Source organism: Oncorhynchus clarkii, chromosome 9 (genome assembly GCF_045791955.1).
Source record: "Oncorhynchus clarkii lewisi isolate Uvic-CL-2024 chromosome 9, UVic_Ocla_1.0, whole genome shotgun sequence".
Lineage (NCBI taxonomy): Eukaryota > Metazoa > Chordata > Actinopteri > Salmoniformes > Salmonidae > Oncorhynchus > Oncorhynchus clarkii.
In genome coordinates this window covers 77134749-77157248 of record NC_092155.1, presented here as the reverse complement: position 1 = coordinate 77157248, position 22500 = coordinate 77134749, and the positions used below count along the sequence as shown (strand labels likewise).

General features: G+C 43.3%; 1 protein-coding gene across 1 annotated transcript in view; it reads right to left on the bottom strand.

The window, feature by feature from the left end:
* LOC139417432 (PDZ domain-containing protein 4-like) overlaps positions 1-22500 on the bottom strand; it is a 66761-nt gene that overhangs the window by 13517 nt on the left and 30744 nt on the right. Inside the window, exons 2-7 of the mRNA XM_071166715.1 lie at positions 20369-20419; positions 14391-14728; positions 12431-12521; positions 8365-8463; positions 6417-6479; positions 75-176 (exon numbers count right to left, since the gene is read on the bottom strand). Coding sequence (XP_071022816.1) covers positions 75-176; positions 6417-6479; positions 8365-8463; positions 12431-12521; positions 14391-14728; positions 20369-20419 — 744 coding nt within the window. The remainder of the gene's footprint in view (positions 1-74; positions 177-6416; positions 6480-8364; positions 8464-12430; positions 12522-14390; positions 14729-20368; positions 20420-22500) is intronic.

The window sequence follows — 22500 nt, the reverse complement described above, 5'->3', positions numbered from 1 at the left end:
GTGTGTGTGTGTGTGTGTGTGTGTGTGTGTGTGTGTGTGTGTGTGTGTGTGTGTGTGTGTGTGTGTGTGTTTACCTCTATGTCAGGTCTGGCCAGCAGCAGTGAGAAGTTGATGCTGTCCTCTCTGGTCAAAATGGCCACCGCCTCTTCTCTGTTCTGGATGTCAATACCATTTATCTAGTGGGAAACAGGAAGACATTATAGACTGTTCTGGATGTCTATACCATTTATCTAGTGGGAAACAGGAAGACATTATAGACTGTTCTGGATGTCAATACCATTTATCTAGTGGGAAACGGGAAGACATTATAGACTGTTCTGGATGTCAATACCGTTTATCTACTGGGGTACCAGTACTGAGTCAATGTGCAGGGGTACGAGATAATAATATGGCTATATATCTGGGTACCAGTACTGAGTCAATGATAACACGGCTATATACCTGGGGTACCAGTACTGAGTCAATGATAACATGGCTATATACCTGGGTACCAGTATTGAGTCAACGATAACATGGCTATATACCTGGGGTACCAGTACTGAGTCAATGTGCAGGGGTACGAGGTAATAACATGGCTATATACCTGGGGTACCAGTACTGAATCCATGTGCAGGGGTACGAGGTAATTGGTAGATATGTAAAAATGCACTATATACAAAAGTATGTGGACACCCCTTGAAATGAGTGGATTTTGCTATTTCAGCCACATCTGTTGCTGACATTTGTATAAAATCTAGGATACAGATATGCCCTCTCCACAGACAAACATTGGCAGTAGAATGGCCTTACTGAAGAGCTCAGTGACTTTCAATGTGGCACCGTCACAGGATGCCACCTTTCCAACAAGTCAGTTCATCCAATTTCTGCCCTGCTAGAGCTGCCCCGATCAACAGTAAGTGCTGTTATTGGTGGGGCCTCCCGGGTGGCGCAGGGGTCTAAGGCACTGCATCACAGTGCTAGCTGTGTCACCAGAGACTCTGGGTTTGAGCCCAGGCTCTGTCGCATCCGCCCGCGACCGGGACTCCTGTGGCAGGCAGGGCGCAGTGCACACTGGCCAGGTCGCCAGGTGTACGGTGTTTCCTCCGACACATTGGTGCGGTTGGCTTCCGGGTTGGATGTGCATTGTGTGAAGAAGCAGTGCGGCTAGGTTGGGTTGTGTTTCGGAGGACGCATGGCTCTCGACCTTCGCCTCTCCCGAGTCCGTACGGGAGTTGCAGCGATGAGACAAGACTGTAACTACCAATTCGAAACCACGGAATTGGGGAGAAAAAAGGGGTAAAAATATGTATATACTGATATATATATATATATATATATAAAATACAAAATGTGCTGTTATTGTTAAGTGGAAACATCTAGGAGCAACAACGGCTCAGCCGCAAGGTGGTAGGCCACACAAGCTCACAGAGCGGGACCGCCAAGTGCTAAAGCACATTGTGCGTAAAAATCGTGTGTCCTCGTTTGCAACACTCACTACTGAGTTCAAAACTACCCCTGGAAGCAATGACTGCACAATAACTGTTCATCAGGAGCTTCATGAAATGGGTTTCCATGGCCGAGCAGCCACACACAAGCTTAAGATCACCGTGCAATGCCAAGCACCGGCTGGAGTGGTGTAAATCCTGCCGCTACTGGACTCTGGAGAAACGTGTTCTCTGGATGAATCACACTTCGGTTTGGAGGATGCCAGGAGAACTGAAGTCTAACAAAACAGCATCCACAATCTTTTCATCATCAGTTTCTCTCAGTCAATCAGTCATTTTTGTAAGTGCTGTGCTTGTTGAATGTCCTTCTCTATAAGAGTGCTGAAAGTCTGTTGTAAATTTGTTCACAGTAAAATAGCATTGTATCTGGTCAAACACAATTTTTCCAAAAGATTACTAAGGTTTGAACCAGTAATTGGGGCATTATTATTCTTGAGTAGCGAAATTACTTTTGCTTCCCTCCAGGCCTGAGGGCACACACTTTTTAGTAGGCTTGTTTTGAAGATATGTCAAATAGGTGTGGGAATATCGGCCTCTTTCATCCAAGTTGTCAGACCCCGGTGGTTTGTCCTTGTTGATAGACAACAATATTTTTTCCACCTCTTCCACACTCACTTTACGGAATTCAAAATTGCAATGCTTGTCTTTCATCATTTGGTCAGATATACTTGGATGTGTAGTGTCAGCGTTTGTGGCTCTTAAGGATAAGAGAAAATAAGATCCTGATGGTCAAAAAAGGGCTTTGCAGGTGTTAGTAAACAGTTTACTTTCTGTCCATGCTTACAGTTTCCTAATCCTGCCAATGAAAAAATCATTAATGTAATTGGCAATATCAGTGGCTTTGTGATGAATAAGCCCTCTAATTCAAAAAAAATGATGGAGCCGAGTTTGCCTTTATGCCCCACATTTAACTCAAGGTATTGTAAATATTTTTTACCATCATTCTTTGTATCATTTATTTTTTGTTTCATAGGATAGTTTCCTCTTTTTATTTGGCTTAGTCAGACGATTTCTCCTTTCTCTTGCAGTACGTTTGCCAATCGGTTGTGCAGCCAGATGTCTCGTCTAAACCGCCGTTTGACGTCACCGGTTTATTAACCAACAGTCAACCATTATTACTCGCACATGGCATATCAATCATTACTCGCACCTGGCATTAATCATTACTCGCACCTGGCATCAATCATTACGAGCACCTGGCATCAATCATTACTCGCACCTGGCATCAATCATTACGAGCATCTGGCAACAATCATTACGAGCACCTGGCATTAATCATTACTCGCACCTGGCATCAATCATTACTCGCACCTGGCATTAATCATTACTCGCACCTGGCATTAATCATTACGAGCACCTGGCATCAATCATTACTCGCACCTGGCATCAATCATTACGAGCATCTGGCAACAATCATTACGAGCACCTGGCATTAATCATTACGAGCACCTGGCATCAATCATTACTCACACCTGGCATTAATCATTACTTGCACCTGGCATCAATAATCACTCGCACCTGGCATTAATCATTACTCGCACCTGGCATCAATCATTACTTTCACCTGGCATCAATCATTACTCGCACCTGGCATCAATCATTACGAGCATCTGGCATCAATCATTACAAGCACCTGGCATCAATCATTACTCGCACCTGGCATCAATCATTACTCGCACCTGGCATCAATCATTACTCGCCCATGGCATCAATCATTACTCACACCTGGCATCAATCATTACTCGCACCTGGCATCAATCGTTACTCGCACTTGGCATCAATCATTACTCGCACCTGCTCCTCATGATGAGGCACACCTGGATTCCATTTCCTCTCTCATTACCTCCCCTATACAGTGTCTACCACTCTCTTAGGTTTATTCTCTAGGCAGTATTGAGGTTGTTTCATGTCCGTACGCCACTCTTGTTTCGGTCCATGTTTCTTTTATTATTAAACCCTGCACTTGCTTCCTGACTCCAAGCATCTACGTTACACCAGACGTATTTGTTATTTCTTTTGTCTCATCCCTCTCAACCATACAATTTTCTTACATACAAAATTCTTAACCTTAAAACCTTTGCCTAAAATTACATATCCAAATCTAACTGCCTGTAGCTCAGGCCCTGAAGCAAGGATATGTCATGACACAAGGTGAGACCCAAATGCAGGAGGCAGATGGTTGGAGTCTTACAATGTTTATTAATCCAAAAGGAATAGGGAAGAGAATACTCATGGACAGGCAAAAAGGTCAAAACCAGATCGGAGTCCAGGAGGTACAGAGTGGCAGACAGAAAGGTCAGGCAGGCGGGGACAAAGTCCAGAAACAGGCAAAGGTCAAAACCAGATTGGAGTCCAGGAGGTACAGAGTGGCAGACAGAATGGTCAAGCAGGCAGGGACAAAGTCCAGAAACAGGCAAAGGTGGGAAATGTGGGAAAAGTCAAGAGATCTGAATACTTTCCGAATGCTCTATATATAAGTAAATATGAATAAAGGGACCAGTGTTCAATGACTAGGTACAGCAGTCTCTAAGGACAAATCAAATCACATTTTATAGGTCACATATACATGGTTAGCAGATGTTAATGCGAGTGTAGTGAAATGCTTGTGCTTCTAGTTCCGACCGTGCAGTAATATCTAACAATGTAATCTAACAATTTCACAACAACTACCAACAACTACCTCATACACACAAGTGCAAAGGAATGAATTAGAATGTGTACATATAAATAAATGGATGAGTGATGGCTGTGCGACATAGACAAGATGCAGTAGGTGGTATAGAGTACAGTATATACATACGAGATGAGTAATGTAGGGTATGTAAATATTATATAAAGTGACATTGTTTAAAGTGGCTAGTGATACATGTATTACATCCAATGTTTAATTAATAAAGTGGCTGGAGTTGAGTCAGTATGTTGGCAGCAGCCTCTCTCTCTAGGATGCTCTCGATTGTGCATCGGTAAAGGTTTGTGAGTGTTTTCAGTGACAAGACAAATTGCTTGAGTGTGAGGTTATTTTCCTGACACCACACTCCGAGGGCCCTCACCTTCTCCCTGTAGGCTGTCTTGATGATTGAGTTGGAGGCGTGCATGGCCACGCAGTCATGGGTGAACAGGGAGTACAGGAGAGGGCTGAGAATGCACCCTTGTGGGGCCCCAGTGTTGAGGATCAGCGGGGTGGAGATGTTGTTTCCTACCCTCACCACCTGGGGGCGGCCCATCAGAAAGTCCAGGAACCCATTACACAGGGCGGGGTCGAGACCCAGGGTCTCGAGCTTAATGACGAGTTTGGAGGGTACTATGGTGTTAAATGCTGAGCTGTAGTCGATGAACAGCATTCTTACATAGGTATTCCTATTGTCCAGATGGGTTAAGGCAGTGTGCAGTGTGGTTGTGATTGCGTCGTCTGTGGACCTATTGGTGAGGTAAGCAAATTGGAGTGGGCCTAGGGTGTCAGGTAGGGTGGAGGTGATATGGTCCTTGACTAGTCTCTCAAAACTTCATGATGACGGAAGTGAGTGCTACGGGGCAATAGTCGTTTAGCTCAGTTACCTTAGCTTTCTTGGGAACAGGAACAATGGTGGGCCTCTTAAAGCATGTGGGAACAGCAGACTGGGATAAGGATTGATTGAATATGTCCGTAAACACACCAGCCAGCTGGTCTGCGCTTGCTCTGAGGACACGGCTGGGGATGCCGTCTGGGCCGGTAGCCCTGCGAGTGTTAACACATTTAAATATTTTACTCACGTTGGCTGAGGTGGAGGAGAACCCGCAGGTTTTGGTAGCGGGCCGTGTCAGTGGCACTGTATTGTCCTCAAAGCGAGCAAAGAAGTTTTTTAGTTTGTCTGGGAGCAAGACGTCGGTGTCCGCGACGGGGCTGTTTTTCTTTTTGCAGTCCGTGATTGACTGTAGACACTGCCACATACGTCTCATGAGCCGTTGAATTGCGATTCTACTTTGTCTCTACACTGACGCTTAGCTTGTTTAATTGCCTTGTGGAGGGAATAGATACACTGTTTGTATTCAGTCATGTTTCCAGTCGCCTTTTCGTGATTAAAAGCAGTGGTTCGCGCTTTCAGTTTTGTGCGAATGCTGCCATCAATCCACGGTTTTTGGAAGGTTGTAATAGTCACCGTGGGTACATCATCACTGATGCACTTGCTAATAAACTCGCTCAACGAATCAGCGTATTCATCAATGTTATTGTCTGAGGCTATCCAGAAATATCCCAGTCCATGTGATCGAATTAATGTTGAAGCGTGGAATCAGATTGGTCGGACCAGCGTTGAACAGACCTGAGCATGGGCGTTTCCTGTTTTAGTTTCTGTCTATAGGCTGGGAGCAACAAAATGGAGTTATGGTCATATTTCCCGAGAGGAGGGCGAGGGAGGGCTTTGTATGCGTCACAGAACTTTGAGCAGCAGTGTTCCAGAATGCTGCCAGCCCGGGTCGCGCATTCGATATGCTGAAAAGATTTAGGGAGCCTTGTCTCGGGTGAGCCATGTTTCCGTGAAACAAAGAACGCTACAGTCTCTGATGTCTCTCTGGAAGGCTACCCTTGCACGGATTTAGTCTACCTTGTCGAGAGACTGGACATTGGCGAGTAGTATGCTCGAGAGCGGGTAGAGTACCGGGTGGTTTGGAACAAGAAACCAACATCAGTACCCATGGTGATATGGAGCAGTGATTGGCCATTATTTTCAACTCCCTGACAGGCAGCTCATAGAGACTTTTATTGTGTTGAGTAAAAGGTGCGTCATCCTTCGTTCCTTCTCCTCTATTCTTAGGCAGAACTGTCAGCCTGTCACTGGGGCACTCTCTCACCACCCAGTAACAGTACAGAAAGTGACTAAAGCTCTACTAGAGATTGGAAGTGAAGTGAATTGGCCTACTTTGTCGGGTGGGTGGCGTGTGTGTGTGTTGGCCTACCTGCAGAATTCTGTCTCCCTCACGGATACGTCCGTTCTTTGCTGCTATACTGTTGGGATTGACCTGAAGAGAAGAGATGAGTTATGGGCCAATGTAGTACACTAGTGTCAAGGATTAGTACCAGATCTTTGTTTTTCTATATTTTAATTGGTCTTGGTCTCAACATGGTCTTGGTCTCAACATGGTCTTGGTCTCAACATGGTCTTGGTCGTGGTCTCAACATGGTCTTAACATGGTCTTGGTCTCAACATGGTCTTGGTCTTGGTCTAATCATGGTCTTAACATGGTCTTGGTCTCAACATGGTCTTGGTCTCAACATGGTCTTGGTCTCAACATGGTCTTGGTCTTAACACGGTCTTGGTCTCATCATGGTCTTGGTCTCAACATGGTATTGTTCTTAACATGGTCTTGGTCTCATCATGGTCTCAACATGGTCTTGGTCTCAACATGGTCTTGGTCTCAACATGGTCTTGGTCTTAACATGGTCTTGGTCTCATCATGGTCTTAACATGGTCTGGTCTCAACATGGTCTGGTCTCAACATGGTATTGGTCTCATCAGGGTCTTAACTTCTTGCTCCTACTTGAGACACAGATGTCTCAAGTAGACACCTGGAAATGCAAATGCGCTACGCTAAATGCTAAATGTACTCGTTAAAACTCAAACGTTCATCAAAATGCACATGCATGGTATTGAATTAAAGCTACACTCGTTGTGAACCTAGCCAACAAGTCAGATTTTTAAAATGCTTTTCGGCGAAAGCATGAGAAGCTATTATCTGATAGCATGCAACACCCCAAAATGCCTGAATGCAACGTAAACAAAGATTTAGCGTAGCCGGCACTACACAAAACGCAGAAATAAAATATAAAACATTCATTACCTTTGACGAGCTTCTTTCTTGGCACTCCTATATGCCCCATAAACATCACTATTGGGTCTTTTTTTCGTTTAAATCGGTCCATATATACCCAAAATAGCTTTCTATGGAAGCTGTGTAATTCAGAAAAAAACATTGTTTTAAAACGCAGCGTAATTTTTTAAAATTAAAAAAGTCGACGATAAACTTTGACAAAACACTTCGAAATACTTTTGTAATCCAACTTTAGGTATTAGTAAACGTTTATAATCTATCAAAATGATTACAGGGCGATGTATATTCAATAGCTCCTCGTCTTCAAATCAATGGCTGAAAATGTGCACCTCACAACATCCTGGCGGAGACCGGAAGAAATTGAATCCAGTTAGTTTGATTTACCAACAAAAAAGTCCCTGGAAAATGACGACAATGGCGACATCGTGTGGAATCTGTAGGAATTGCATGCATGTCCATAATTAATTTTGTGCCCTTTTAACAACCAATGAAAGTGACGCATGGAAATTATTTTTAGCTTTCAGAGAGCAGTTTTTCTTGCGCTTTTCAATGAAACACACGATCTGTTATAGTCACAGCCGTGATTTAACCCGTTTTAGAAACTTCAGAGTGTTTTCTATCCACACATACTAATCATATGCATATACTATATTCCTGGCATGAGTAGCAGGACGCTGAAAAGTTGCGCGATTTTTAACAGAATGTTCGAAAAAGGAGGGGGTAGACTTAATAGGTTTTAACATGGTCTTGGTCTCAACATGGTCTTGGTCTCAACATGGTATTGGTCTCAACATGGTCTTACAATGGTATTGGTCTCAACATGGTCTTGGTTTCATCATGGTCTTAACATGGTCTTGGTCTCATCATGGTCTCAACATGGTATTGGTCTCAACATGGTCTTGGTCTCATCATGGTCTTAACATGGTCTTGGTCTCATCATGGTCTTAACATGGTCTTTGTCTCAACATGGTCTTGGTCCCAACATGGTCTTGGTCTCAACATGGTCTTCATACACTGGGTCTCTAAAGGTCTCTAATCTCTGGTTAATACATATGCTGCTGGCCTTTTTTCTCACCTCTCCTACATATATTCCCAGGTCCTCCTCATCATCTGTACAGTAACACACTGTCAACCCCAGCTTGTCCTGTTGACTGGACTTATACAGCTCCACCTCCTATAGAGAAGGAGGGAGAGAGAGACAGGAAGAGAGAGGAAGAGGAGTGAGAAAGAGAGAGATGAAGGAAAATATGGAAAAGGAGAGGGGGGAGAAAATAGGAGAGAGAGTAAGAGAGAGAAGGAGGGAGAGAGAGAGAGAGAGAGAGAAGGAAGGAGAGAGAGAAGGAGAGAGAGAGAGTAAGAGAAGAGGGAGAGAGAGTACGAAAGAGAAGGAGGGGGAGAGAGCGTATGAGAGAGAATAAGGGAGAGAGAGAGAGAGAGAGCAAGAGAGATAATAAGGGAGAGAGGGAGAGAGTAAGAGAGTAAGAGAGAGAGAGGGAGAGAGAGAGTAATAGAGAGAAGGAGAGAGAGAGAGTAATAGAGAGTAAGAGAGAGGGAGAGAGATAGAGTAATAGAGAGGAGGGAGGAAGAGGGAGGGAGAGAGCAAAAAAACAAACATTTGTTTGCGATTCTCACAAATGACTGCAAGTGTCATTGTGCTGTGCTGTGCTGTACAGTATACACCCTAGAGTACAAAGACCAATGTTGCTGAAAAACAGAAATTAATAAATAATATTTAATTAATAAGCATTCTTCACAAACTGCCGTAGTATTTCTAGCTCTGGGTGCAACAAGCCTACTGAATCTAAAATTTCATTCAAAGTCATTTCCATTTAATTGGATTTCAGCCCATTTGGATCAATTCCATTTCATTTGCATTCATGCCCTAACAAAAAAATCTTAGATACTGTATCTGCCAGTTCCATTACAAATTCTATTGCGCTTCTCTTGGTGTTTCCATCTAATTTGTAAGTGAGAGACAGATGGAGGAGGCAGCCAGCCTCTTGACACATTACACTGCAACTATTAAGTGTACAATCTTTGTATTTTATTTGTTGTTGTTGACTAAATCAAGTGGCAGAGCAGAGATTTAATCAATGAAGGCTGTGAGTTCACACAGTCTTATTGGAAGGAGTAGGACCTTGTATTATAGTAAGCTGCCCTATGGGTGTTTCACAACCGGCCTTGGATTGGGAGTCCCATAGGGCGGCGCAAAATTGGCCCAGCGTTATCCGGGTTAGGGTTTGGCCCGGGGGTAGGCCGTCATTGTAAAATAAGAATTTGTTCTTAACCGACTTGCCTAGTTAAATAAAGAATAATAAACTAAATTAAAATAGTACTTTAGAATGTGGTACATTTTAAAGGGATACTTCAAGAGTTTTGGCAATGAAGTCCTTTATCTACTTCCTTAAAGAGTCAGATGAACTTGTGGACACCATTTTTATGTCTCTGCATGCAGTTTGAAGGAAGATGCTAAGTAGCGTTAGCGCAATTGATTATTAGCGTTAACGCAATGCCTTGATGTCTCATGGGAACAGCTAGTATGCTAGTTGTTCCTGTAGACTTCCAGTCAATGCGCTAACACCAATTAGCAGAAACTAACCTCTGACTTCCGTCATAGAGACGTAAAAATGGTTATCCACGAATGAATCTGACTAGAAGTAGATAGAGAGCAGTGCCAAAATTCCTTTACAGTGGAGGTCCACACCTCGAGGTCTGGAGATCTACAGTACTGGGTGTGCAGGCTTTCATTCCATCCCTGCAGTAACACACTTGATTCAGCTAATTATGATCTAATCGTGATCGTTGATTATATGGGCCAGGTGTGTTAGTGATAGGCAGGGACGGAAATTAAGCTGTTTCGTTACAATGGCTTCTCCATCTGTAGTCTTCTTTTTGAACAGCATAAGATAACTGCTTCTGTTACATCTAGAGCATGATCGTGAGAAGCTAGAGCATGATCGTGAGAAGCTAGAGCATTATCGTGAGAATCTAGAGCATGATCGTGAGAAGCTAGAGCATGATCGTGAGAAGCTAGAGCATTATCGTGAGAAGCTAGAGCATGATTGTGAGAAGCTAGAGCATTATCGTGAGAAGCTAGAGCATGATTGTGAGAAGGTAGAGCATGATTGTGAGAAGCTAGAGCATTATCGTGAGAAGCTAGAGCATGATTGTGAGAATCTAGAGCATGATCGTGAGAAGCTAGAGCATGATCGTGAGAAGCTAGAGCATTATCGTGAGAAGCTAGAGCATGATTGTGAGAAGGTAGAGCATGATCGTGAGAAGCTAGAGGCCTTAGGCAGCCTGCTTTGCCACCATTGGTTGTGGGTAGTTGTCTGTGTTCGTGGCCTGCATAGCCTTAGTCAGCTTCACGTTAGTTTAAGTTGTTTCTTGTTTTGTTGGCGACATTTATAATAAAGAAAAATGTAGGCTTACTACGCTGCACCTTGGTCCATACGACGATCGTGACACAGAGCACAGTTTGACATACTGTAGGTTTATCTAAACAGTAGAGTTTCATTTAGGTTTATCTAAACAGTAGAGTTTCAATTAGGTTTATCTAAACAGTAGAGTTTTATTTAGGTTTATCTAAACAGTAGAGTTTTATTTAGGTTTATCTAAACAGTAGAGTTTCATTTAGGTTTATCTAAACAGTAGAGTTTCATTTAGGTTTATCTAAACAGTAGAGTTTCATTTAGGTTTATCTAAACAGTAGAGTTTTATTTAGGTTTATCTAAACAGTAGAGTTTCAATTAGGTTTATCTAAACAGTAGAGTTTTATTTAGGCTTATCTAAACAGTAGAGTTTCATTTAGGTTTATCTAAACAGTAGAGTTTCATTTAGGTTTATCTAAACAGTAGAGTTTCATTTAGGTTTATCTAAACAGTAGAGTTTTATTTAGGTTTATCTAAACAGTAGAGTTTCATTTGGGTTTATCTAAACAGTAGAGTTTCATTTAGGCTTATCTAAACAGTAGAGTTTCATTTAGGTTTATCTAAACAGTAGAGTTTCATTTAGGTTTATCTAAACAGTAGAGTTTCATTTAGGTTTATCTAAACAGTAGAGTTTTATTTAGGTTTATCTAAACAGTAGAGTTTCAATTAGGTTTATCTAAACAGTAGAGTTTTATTTAGGCTTATCTAAACAGTAGAGTTTCATTTAGGTTTATCTAAACAGTAGAGTTTCATTTAGGTTTATCTAAACAGTAGAGTTTCATTTAGGTTTATCTAAACAGTAGAGTTTTATTTAGGTTTATCTAAACAGTAGAGTTTCATTTGGGTTTATCTAAACAGTAGAGTTTCATTTAGGCTTATCTAAACAGTAGAGTTTCATTTAGGTTTATCTAAACAGTAGAGTTTCATTTAGGTTTATCTAAACAGTAGAGTTTCATTTAGGTTTATCTAAACAGTAGAGTTTCATTTGGGTTTATCTAAACAGTAGAGTTTTTTATTTAGGAGTTTCATTTAGGTTTATCTAAACAGTAGAGTTTCATTTAGGTTTATCTAAACAGTAGAGTTTATCTAAACAGTAGAGTTTCATTTGGGTTTATCTAAACAGTAGAGTTTATTTAGGTTTATCTAAACAGTAGAGTTTCATTTAGGTTTATCTAAACAGTAGAGTTTCATTTGGGTTTATCTAAACAGTAGAGTTTTATTTAGGTTTATCTAAACAGTAGAGTTTTATTTAGGTTTATCTAAACAGTAGAGTTTTATTTAGGTTTATCTAAACAGTAGAGTTTCATTTAGGTTTATCTAAACAGTAGAGTTTCATTTAGGTTTATCTAAACAGTAGAGTTTTATTTAGGTTTATCTAAACAGTAGAGTTTTATTTAGGCTTATCTAAACAGTAGAGTTTCATTTAGGTTTATCTAAACAGTAGAGTTTCATTTAGGTTTATCTAAACAGTAGAGTTTCATTTAGGTTTATCTAAACAGTAGAGTTTTATTTAGGTTTATCTAAACGGTAAAGTTGTATATAGTTTAATCTAAATCTAAACAGTAGAGATTTATATACTTATATGAACGGTAGAGTTGTATATATTTAAATCTAAACGGTAGAGTTGTATATATTTAAATCTAAACGGTAGAGATGTATACATTCTAATCTAAACGGTAGAATTTGATATAGCTGCAGTATATCTCATACCTCGTACTCCAGTTCCTCTTGTCTGTCCACTTCGTGGTGAGCTATGTCAAAGTAGTCATTGGGATCGTTGTATTCGTGATCGTAGGTACAGCTGTGGAGAGACGGAGGGAAGTAATGGTGTGAAAGGGCTCTGACCACTACAAGGACAATTATACTCTATACACTACTATTGTTAGCACTGTAGGTTATACTCTAGTCATTGCACTGTATTCTCAGAAAAGATGCTGTAAGTTAGGGTCTGTTTAACTGTTCAGACCGCGGTGTCCCTTCTGAGGGGAATTCCGTTGGGATTTCAACTTGTTGAGGGTAAGAATAGTAAAATAAACAAAGGTGTAATTTATTATTATAATTTTTTATTTGGTTGTGCATTAGTAGTTTCCTCTTTTGATGTCAGTCACTGAAAGTCACTCAATTTACGTCAGCTAACAACTTATAGATTGGTTTAAGTTGGTTTAGCCAGCTAGCTAATCATGGTCAAATTACTGATTATCGAGATACCGGATGTGGGTTACGCAGACCTGCGAGCCCATAGCGGCCCCTCATGATGAGTTCAGATTTTGTTTTGTGACACCCATCCCCATCAATGTTGCCCATCCCTGTTCTAAGTGGACAGCTGGAGAAACAGAAATAATGGTAGCATTTAGGGACCGGTAACACCAAGGTATATGTTCAGATATCAGGATGTACAAAAACGTTTGATGTTCAAAAAACGTATCAGATGGGGTCGAACCGAGCAAAATCTGGATCGCAGCATGAGAAATTGTTTTTGAATTCAAGAAGACAGACAGACAGACAGACAGACAGACAGACAGACAGACTGACTCACAGACAGACAGACAGACAGACAGACAGACAGACAGACTGACTGACAGACAGACAGACAGACAGACTGACTCACTCACAGACAGACAGACAGACAGACAGACAGACAGACAGACAGACAGACAGACAGACAGACTGACTCACAGACAGACAGACAGACAGACAGACAGACAGACAGACAGACAGACAGACAGACAGACAGACAGACAGACAGACAGACAGACTGACTCACAGACAGACAGACAGACAGACAGACAGACAGACAGACAGACACAGACAGACAGACAGACAGACAGACAGACAGACTCACAGACAGACAGACAGACAGACAGACAGACAGACAGACAGACAGACAGACAGACAGACAGACAGACAGACAGTATTTCATTTGTCCTATGGTTGTACAGACATATTCTCAGACAAGACGATAAGGTTGCAGGCATGTACTTCATTCAGTACATAAAGCTGAGATACTACAAATGTACTTACAACTCATTCGGTACATAAAGCTGAGGTACTATAAATGTACTTACATCTCATTCAGTACATAAAGCTGAGATACTTACAACTCATTCAGTACATAAACCTGAGATACTTACAACTGATTCAGTACATAAACCTGAGATACGTACATCTCATTCAGTACATAAAGCTGAGATACTTACATCTCATTCAGTACACAAAGCTGAGGTATTTACAACTCATTCAGTACATAAACCTGAGGTACTTACAACTCATTCGGTACATAAAGCTGAGATACTTACAACTCATTCAGTACATAAACCTGAGATACTTACATCTCATTCAGTGCATAAAGCTGAGATACTTACATCTCATTCAGTACATAAAGCTGAGATACTTACATCTCATTCAGTACACAAAGCTGAGGTACTTACAACTCATTCAGTACATAAACCTGAGGTACTTACAACTCATTCAGTACACAAAGCTGAGGTACTTACAACTCATTCAGTACATAAACCTGAGGTACTTACAACTCATTCAGTACCTAAAGCTGAGGTACTTACATCTCATTCAGTACATAAACCTGAGGTACTTACAACTCATTCAGTACCTAAAGCTGAGGTAATTACATCTCATTCAGTACATAAAGCTGAGGTACAACACATGTACTTACAACTCATTCAGTAGATAAGGGTCCATGAGGTGAGGCAGTGGAGGAGAGGGTGGTGGTTGCGTGGGTGAGGAGCCGCCATGGGGTTGGTGGTGGGTTGACCTCCCCACGGTCAGAATATTCTGGAAGCTAATGTCAGTCTGAGTGCAGTTATCCACACAGTCTGGGATGGACACCAGCCCCATGGTGCCTACATTACCCAGGGTACCCCCTGGCCCCAAGGTGCCACCATTACTCCGGTAGCCTCTACATCCCACCACCTGCAGCAGCAAAGGATCCTGGGAGTTGGAGTTTGGAGTATTTCTCTCCTGGGGCAGCTGAGATGGTCTTCTTCCTTTGACCTGGACGGACAGAGGGGGGGGGGTGTATCAAAACATGCCAGTCTGAGCATAAGGAACTTAATCGCTCCCAGTAAGAAAAAACTATTCACCAATGAATTGAAACAGTGCACAGACACACCCCATGAATGTCTAGAACCAATGGTTCCCCTGCGGCTCACATGTTATTTTGCCGGAAACCATAAGCAGTGGCTGTGGTCCCTAAAGCCATGAGCAGTGTCTGTGGTCCCTAAGCCATAAGCAGCGTCTGTGGTCCCTAAGCCATGAGCAGTAGTGTCTACGGTCAATTAAGCCATGAGCAGTAGTGTCTACGATCCCTAAGCCATGAGCAGTAGTGTCTACGGTCCCTAAGCCATGGTCCCTAAGCCATGAGCAGTAGTGTCTACATCCCTAAAGCCATGAGCAGTGTCTACGGTCCCTAAACAATGAGCAGTGTCAATTGTCCTTAAACCATGAGCAGTGTCTATGGTCCCTAAAACCATGAGCAGTGTCTATGGTCTCTAAGCCATGAGCAGTGTCTATAGTCCCTAAAGCCATTAGCAGTGTCTATAGTCCCTAAAGCCATGAGCAGTGTCCACGGTCCATAAGCAATGCGCAGTGTCTATAGTCCCTAAAGCCATGAGCAGTGTCTATAGTCCCTAAAGCCATGAACAGTGTCTATAGTCCCTAAAGCCATGAGCAGTGTCTATGGACCCTAAAGCCATGAGCAGTGTCTACGGTCCATAAAACCATGAGCAGTGTCTATGGTCCCTAAAGTCATGAGCAGTGTCTACTGTCCCTGAGCCATGAGCAGTGTCTTTGGTCCCTAAAACCATGAGCAGTGTCTATGGTCCCTAAAACCATGAGCAGTGTCTATGGTCCCTAAAGCCATGGGCAGTGTCTATTGTCCCTAAAGCCATGAGCAGTGTCTACGGTCCCTAAAACCATGAGCAGTGTCTATGGTCCCTAAAGCCATGAGCAGTGTCTATAGTCCCTAAAGCCATGAGCAGTGTCTATAGTCCCTAAAGCCATGAGCAGTGTCTATGGACCCAAATGCCACGAGCAGTGTCTATGGTCCCTAAAACCATGAGCAGTGTCTATAGTCCCTAAAGCCATGAGCAGTGTCTATAGTCCCTAAAGCCATGAGCAGTGTCTATAGTCCCTAAAGCCATGAGCAGTGTGTATAGTCCCTAAAGCCATGAGCAGTGTCTATGGACCCTAAAGCCATGAGCAGTGTCTACGGTCCCTAAAACCATGAGCAGTGTCTATGGTCCCTAAAACCATGAGCAGTGTCTATGGTCCCTAAAACCATGAGCAGTGTCTATGGACCCTAAAGCCATGAGCAGTGTCTACGGTCCCTAAAACCATGAGCAGTGTCTATGGTCTCTAAATTCATGAGCAGTGTCTATGGTCTCTAAAGTCATGAGCAGTGTCTATAGTCCCTAAAGCCATGAGCAGTGTCTATGGCCCCTAAGCCATGAGCAGTGTCTATAGTCCCTAAAGTCATGAGCAGTGTCTATGGTCCCTAAAGCCATGAGCAGTGTCTATAGTCCCTAAAGCCATGAGCAGTGTCTACGGTCCCTAAAACCATGAGCAGTGTCTATAGTCCCTAAAGACATGAGCAGTGTCTATAGTCCCTAAAGCCATGAGCAGTGTCTATAGTCCCTAAAGCCATGAGCAGTGTCTATAGTCCCTAAAGCCATGAGCAGTGTCTATGGACCCTAAAGCCATGAGCAGTGTCTACGGTCCCTAAAACCATGAGCAGTGTCTATGGTCCCTAAAACCATGAGCAGTGTCTATGGTCCCTAAAACCATGAGCAGTGTCTATGGACCCTAAAGCCATGAGCAGTGTCTACGGTCCCTAAAACCATGAGCAGTGTCTATGGTCTCTAAATTCATGAGCAGTGTCTATGGTCTCTAAAGTCATGAGCAGTGTCTATAGTCCCTAAAGCCATGAGCAGTGTCTATAGTCCCTAAAGCCATGAGCAGTGTCTATGGTCTCTAAAGCCATGAGCAGTGTCTATAGTCCCTAAAGCCATGAGCAGTGTCTACGGTCCCTAAAGCCATGAGCAATGTCTATAGTCCCTAAAGTCATGAGCAGTGTCTATAGTCCCTAAAGCCATGAGCAGTGTCTATAGTCCCTAAAGCCATGAGCAGTGTCTATAGTCCCTAAAACCATGAGCAGTGTCTATGGTCTCTAAAGCCATGAGCAGTGTCTATAGACCCTAAAGTCATGAGCAGTGTCTATAGTCCCTAAAGCCATGAGCAGTGTCTATGGTCCCTAAAGTCATGAGCAGTGTCTATAGTCCCTAAAGCCATGAGCAGTGTCTATGGTCTCTAAAGTCATGAGCAGTGTCTATGGTCTCTAAAGCCATGAGCAGTGTCTACGGTCCCTAAAGCCATGAGCAGTGTCTATAGTCCCTAAAGCCATGAGCAGTGTCTACGGTCCCTAAAACCATGAGCAGTGTCTATAGTCCCTAAAGCCATGAGCAGTGTCTATAGTCCCTAAAGTCATGAGCAGTGTCTATGGTCCCTAAAGCCATGAGCAGTGTCTATGGTCCCTAAAGTCATGAGCAGTGTCTATAGTCCCTAAAGCCATGAGCAGTGTCTATGGTCTCTAAAGCCATGAGCAGTGTCTATAGTCCCTAAAGCCATGAGCAGTGTCTACGGTCCCTAAAGCCATGAGCATTGTCTATAGTCCCTAAAACCATGAGCAGTGTCTATGGTCTCTAAAGCCATGAGCAGTGTCTATAGTCCCTAAAGTCATGAGCAGTGTCTATAGTCCCTAAAGCCATGAGCAGTGTCTATGGTCCCTAAAGTCATGAGCAGTGTCTACAGTCCCTAAAGCCATGAGCAGTGTCTATGGTCTTTAAAGTCATGAGCAGTGTCTATGGTCTCTAAAGCCATGAGCAGTGTCTATAGTCCCTAAAGCCATGAGCAGTGTCTATAGTCTCTAAAGTCATGAGCAGTGTCTATGGTCCCTAAAGCCATGAGCAGTGTCTATGGTCCCTAAAGCCATGAGCAGTGTCTATAGTCCCTAAAGCCATGAGCAGTGTCTATAGTCCCAAAAAGCCATGAGCAGTGTCTATAGTCCCAAAAACCATGAGCAGTGTCTATAGTCCCTAAAGCCATGAGCAGTGTCTATGGTCTCTAAAGTCATGAGCTGTGTCTATAGCCCCTAAAGCCATGAGCACTGTCTATAGTCTCTAAAGCCATGAGCAGTGTCTATAGTCCCTAAAGCCATGAGCAGTGTCTATAGTCCCTAAAGCCATGAGCAGTGTCTATGGTCCCTAAAGTCATGAGCAGTGTCTATAGCCCCTAAAGCCATGAGCAGTGTCTATGGTCTCTAAAGTCATGAGCAGTGTCTATGGTCTCTAAGCCATGAGCAGTGTCTATAGTCCCTAAAGCCATGAGCAGTGTCTATAGTCTCTAAAGTCATGAGCAGTGTCTATGGTCTCTAAAGCCATGAGCAGTGTCTATGGTCCCTAAAGTCATGAGCAGTGTCTATGGTCCCTAAAGTCATGAGCAGTGTCTATAGTCCCTAAAGCCATGAGCAGTGTCTATAGTCCCTAAAGCCATGAGCAGTGTCTATAGTCCCTAAAGCCATGAGCAGTGTCTATAGTCCCTAAAGCCATGAGCAGTGTCTACGGTCCCTAAAGCCATGAGCAGTGTCTATAGTCCCTAAAGCCATGAGCAGTGTCTACGGTCCCTAAAACCATGAGCAGTGTCTATAGTCCCTAAAGCCATGAGCAGTGTCTATAGTCCCTAAAGTCATGAGCAGTGTCTATGGTCCCTAAAGCCATGAGCAGTGTCTATGGTCCCTAAAGTCATGAGCAGTGTCTATAGTCCCTAAAGCCATGAGCAGTGTCTATGGTCTCTAAAGTCATGAGCAGTGTCTATGGTCTCTAAAGCCATGAGCAGTGTCTATAGTCCCTAAAGCCATGAGCAGTGTCTACGGTCCCTAAAGCCATGAGCATTGTCTATAGTCCCTAAAACCATGAGCAGTGTCTATGGTCTCTAAAGCCATGAGCAGTGTCTATAGTCCCTAAAGTCATGAGCAGTGTCTATAGTCCCTAAAGCCATGAGCAGTGTCTATGGTCCCTAAAGTCATGAGCAGTGTCTACAGTCCCTAAAGCCATGAGCAGTGTCTATGGTCTCTAAAGTCATGAGCAGTGTCTATGGTCTCTAAAGCCATGAGCAGTGTCTATAGTCCCTAAAGCCATGAGCAGTGTCTATAGTCTCTAAAGTCATGAGCAGTGTCTATGGTCCCTAAAGCCATGAGCAGTGTCTATGGTCCCTAAAGCCATGAGCAGTGTCTATAGTCCCTAAAGCCATGAGCAGTGTCTATAGTCCCTAAAGCCATGAGCAGTGTCTATAGTCCCTAAAACCATGAGCAGTGTCTATAGTCCCTAAAGCCATGAGCAGTGTCTATGGTCTCTAAAGTCATGAGCAGTGTCTATAGTCCCTAAAGCCATGAGCACTGTCTATAGTCCCTAAAGCCATGAGCAGTGTCTATAGTCCCTAAAGCCATGAGCAGTGTCTATAGTCCCTAAAGCCATGAGCAGTGTCTATAGTCCCTAAAGCCATGAGCAGTGTCTATGGTCCCTAAAGCCATGAGCAGTGTCTATAGTCCCTAATTCCATGAGCAGTGTCTATGGTCCCTAAAGCCATGAGCAGTGTCTATAGTCCCTAAAGCCATGAGTAGTGTCTATAGTCCCTAAAGCCATGAGCAGTGTCTATAGTCCCTAAAGCCATGAGCAGTGTCTATGGTCCCTAAAGCCATGAGCAGTGTCTATAATCCCTAAATCCATGAGCAGTGTCTATGGTCTCTAAGCCATGAGCAGTGTCTATAGTCCCTAAAGCCATGAGCAGTGTCTATGGTCCCTAAAGTCATGAGCAGTGTCTATAATCCCTAAATCCATGAGCAGTGTCTATGGTCTCTAAGCCATGAGCAGTGTCTATGGTCTCTAAGCCATGAGCAGCGTCTACGGTCCCTAAAGCCATGAGCAGTGTCTATAGTCCCTAAATCCATGAGCAGTGTCTATGGTCCCTAAAGCCATGAGCAGTGTCTATAGTCCCTAAAGCCATGAGCAGTGTCTATAGTCCCTAAAGCCATGAGCAGTGTCTATAGTCCCTAAAGCCATGAGCAGTGTCTATGGTCCCTAAAGCCATGAGCAGTGTCTATAGTCCCTAAATCCATGAGCAGTGTCTATGGTCTCTAAGCCATGAGCAGTGTCTATGGTCTCTAAGCCATGAGCAGCGTCTACGGTCCCTAAAGCCATGAGCAGTGTCTATGATCCCTAAAGTCATTAGCTGTGTCTACGGTCCCTAAATAATGTCTGCATATAAAAACGAGAGAATATTCCAGGATCTTTAAATGGTTCTAATTCAGAATGTTAAACAACACTGAAGCAGAAAGAGGACGCCTATGTGATGTGACCCAGTTCATCCACAAGATTGAGTTAGTTCTTTGAGCATTAGCCTAGGCATGAACTCAGGGAGCTAACTCAAGTCTTGATAGAAGCATAGTTGTACAATGAAACATGATGAATTCATGCACGTCAACAACAACAACAACAGAAAACACGAATGTAGTTTTTAGAATAGATAGAAAACTGGTGGGGATTTTGAAGATGATTAGTTAGAGTTGTGTTGAATTCCCACCTTGTTGCAATGTCCATCAAGAGGTCTCAGTGTCCCATTTATGTAGCCCTTCTGTTGGTAGAGAGAGAGAAGACATGTCATTAAGGGTTAGGGATAGGGCTTTGTTTATGGGGGGGACACACGCTGGAAAGTATAGACTAATAGCGTACCGGTATTTGAGTTAAAATGAGAAATATTTTCTGCTGAAACAATACGAATCATATATATTTAAACGACGGGCAGGCACACCAAACACCGTTGTTATTTCCCTTGAGGAAACCGGATGACAACACCTGGAATCTAATGAATCAATGATTTATTTAGTGTGTAGTATACACTCTATAGGCCCCGAGCTGTGCTCAACATGCCCCATAGATAACTAGCTCACATCTCATACACATGGAGAACCTTGCAGGGACGGTGGGATTCATTTGGTTAATTATGTTGTGTGTGTGTATGCTTGTGCGTGCGTGTGTGTGTGTTTGCGTGCGTGTATGTGTGTATGTACAAGTGTATAGACGTTAGAGGGGATATCCTGACTTTCTGTGGTCACTAAAAATCTCATGGCACGTATCGTAAGAGTAGGGTGAGAGTTACCCCCGGTGTGCTGGCTATGTTCCCAGCCTTGCCCTCATACCATCATGGTCACGAATCATCCCCAGCTTCCAATTGGCTCATTCCTCCCCCTTCCTCTCCCCTGTAACTATTCCCCAGGTCGTTGCTTGTAAATGAGAATGTGTTCTCAGTCAACTTACCTTCAATAAAAGAGAATGCAGGCCATGGTAGAACTGGGACATGTTCAGCTTCCAGGAATTGTGTGCAGACCGTTGTGACATGGGGCTGTGCATTCTCATAGTGAAACACGGGGTAATAGTCGGGGATGAATGGCACGACAATGGGCCTCAGGAACTCGTCACGGTATCTCTGTGTATTCAAATTTCCATGGATAAAATGTGATGGGTGTTCATTGGCCGTAGCTTATACCTGCCCATACCATAACTCACAGGAGATTGGTGGCACCTTAATTGTGGAGAACGGGCTCGTGGTAATAACTGGAGCGGATTCAGTGGAATGGTGTCAAATACATCAAACACATTGGTTAGCAGGTGTTTGATGTCATTCCATTTGCTCCGTTCCGGCCATTATAGCTCCGTTCCGGGCCATTCTCACTTCGGCAGCCTTCTGTGCCACAACCCATCGGCACCATGGGGCACTCTGTTCACAACGTTGACATCAGCAAAACCTCTCACCCACACGACGCCAGACACGCTGTCTGCCATCTTTCCGGGTACAGTTGAAACAGGATTCATCTGAGAAGAACACACTGAAGTCGGTTACTAAGGCCGAAATGCAGTCAGGTCAAGACCATCGTGAGGAGCATGCCGATGAGATCTTTCCTGAGATGGTGTCTGACAGTTTTTGCCATGTATTTGGTCTCAGATAATCCCGCAGGTGAAGAAGCCGGCTGTAAAAGTCCTGGGCTGGCATGGTTACATGTGGTCTGCAGTTGTGAGGCCGGTTAGATGTGCGGCAAAATTCTCTTAAACGACGTTGCAGGTGGCATATGGTAGAGAAATGAACATTACATTTTTGAGTGGCCTTTTATTGTCCCCAGCACAAGGTGCACCTGTGTAATGATCATGCTGTTTAATCAGCTTCTTGATATGCCACACCAGTCAGGTGGATGGATTAGCTGAGGCAAAGGAGAAACGCTCACTGACATGGATGTAAACAAATTTCTTCACAAAAATTTAGAGAAAAAAGCTTTTGTGCGTATCGAAAATGTAAGGGATCTTCTTTTTTTTCAGCACATGAAACACGGGACCAACATTTTCCGTTATATTTATGTTCAGTATATAAAGAATGTTCCCAAAACTGAACCCTCAAACATCAGGGGAACATTACGTGGTAACATTGCAAAAACATTCTCGTTCCCTAGAATAGCTGGGCACTCCTGTCCTGTCTAGTGCAGTGACTATTCACTGATTCCCACACCTCATTGACTACTCGCTGATTCCCACACCTCATTGACTACTCGCTGATTCCCACACCTCATTGACAACTCGCTGATTCCCACACCTCATTGACAACTCGCTGATTCCCACACCTCATTGACTACTCGCTGATTCCCACACCTCATTGACTACTCGCTG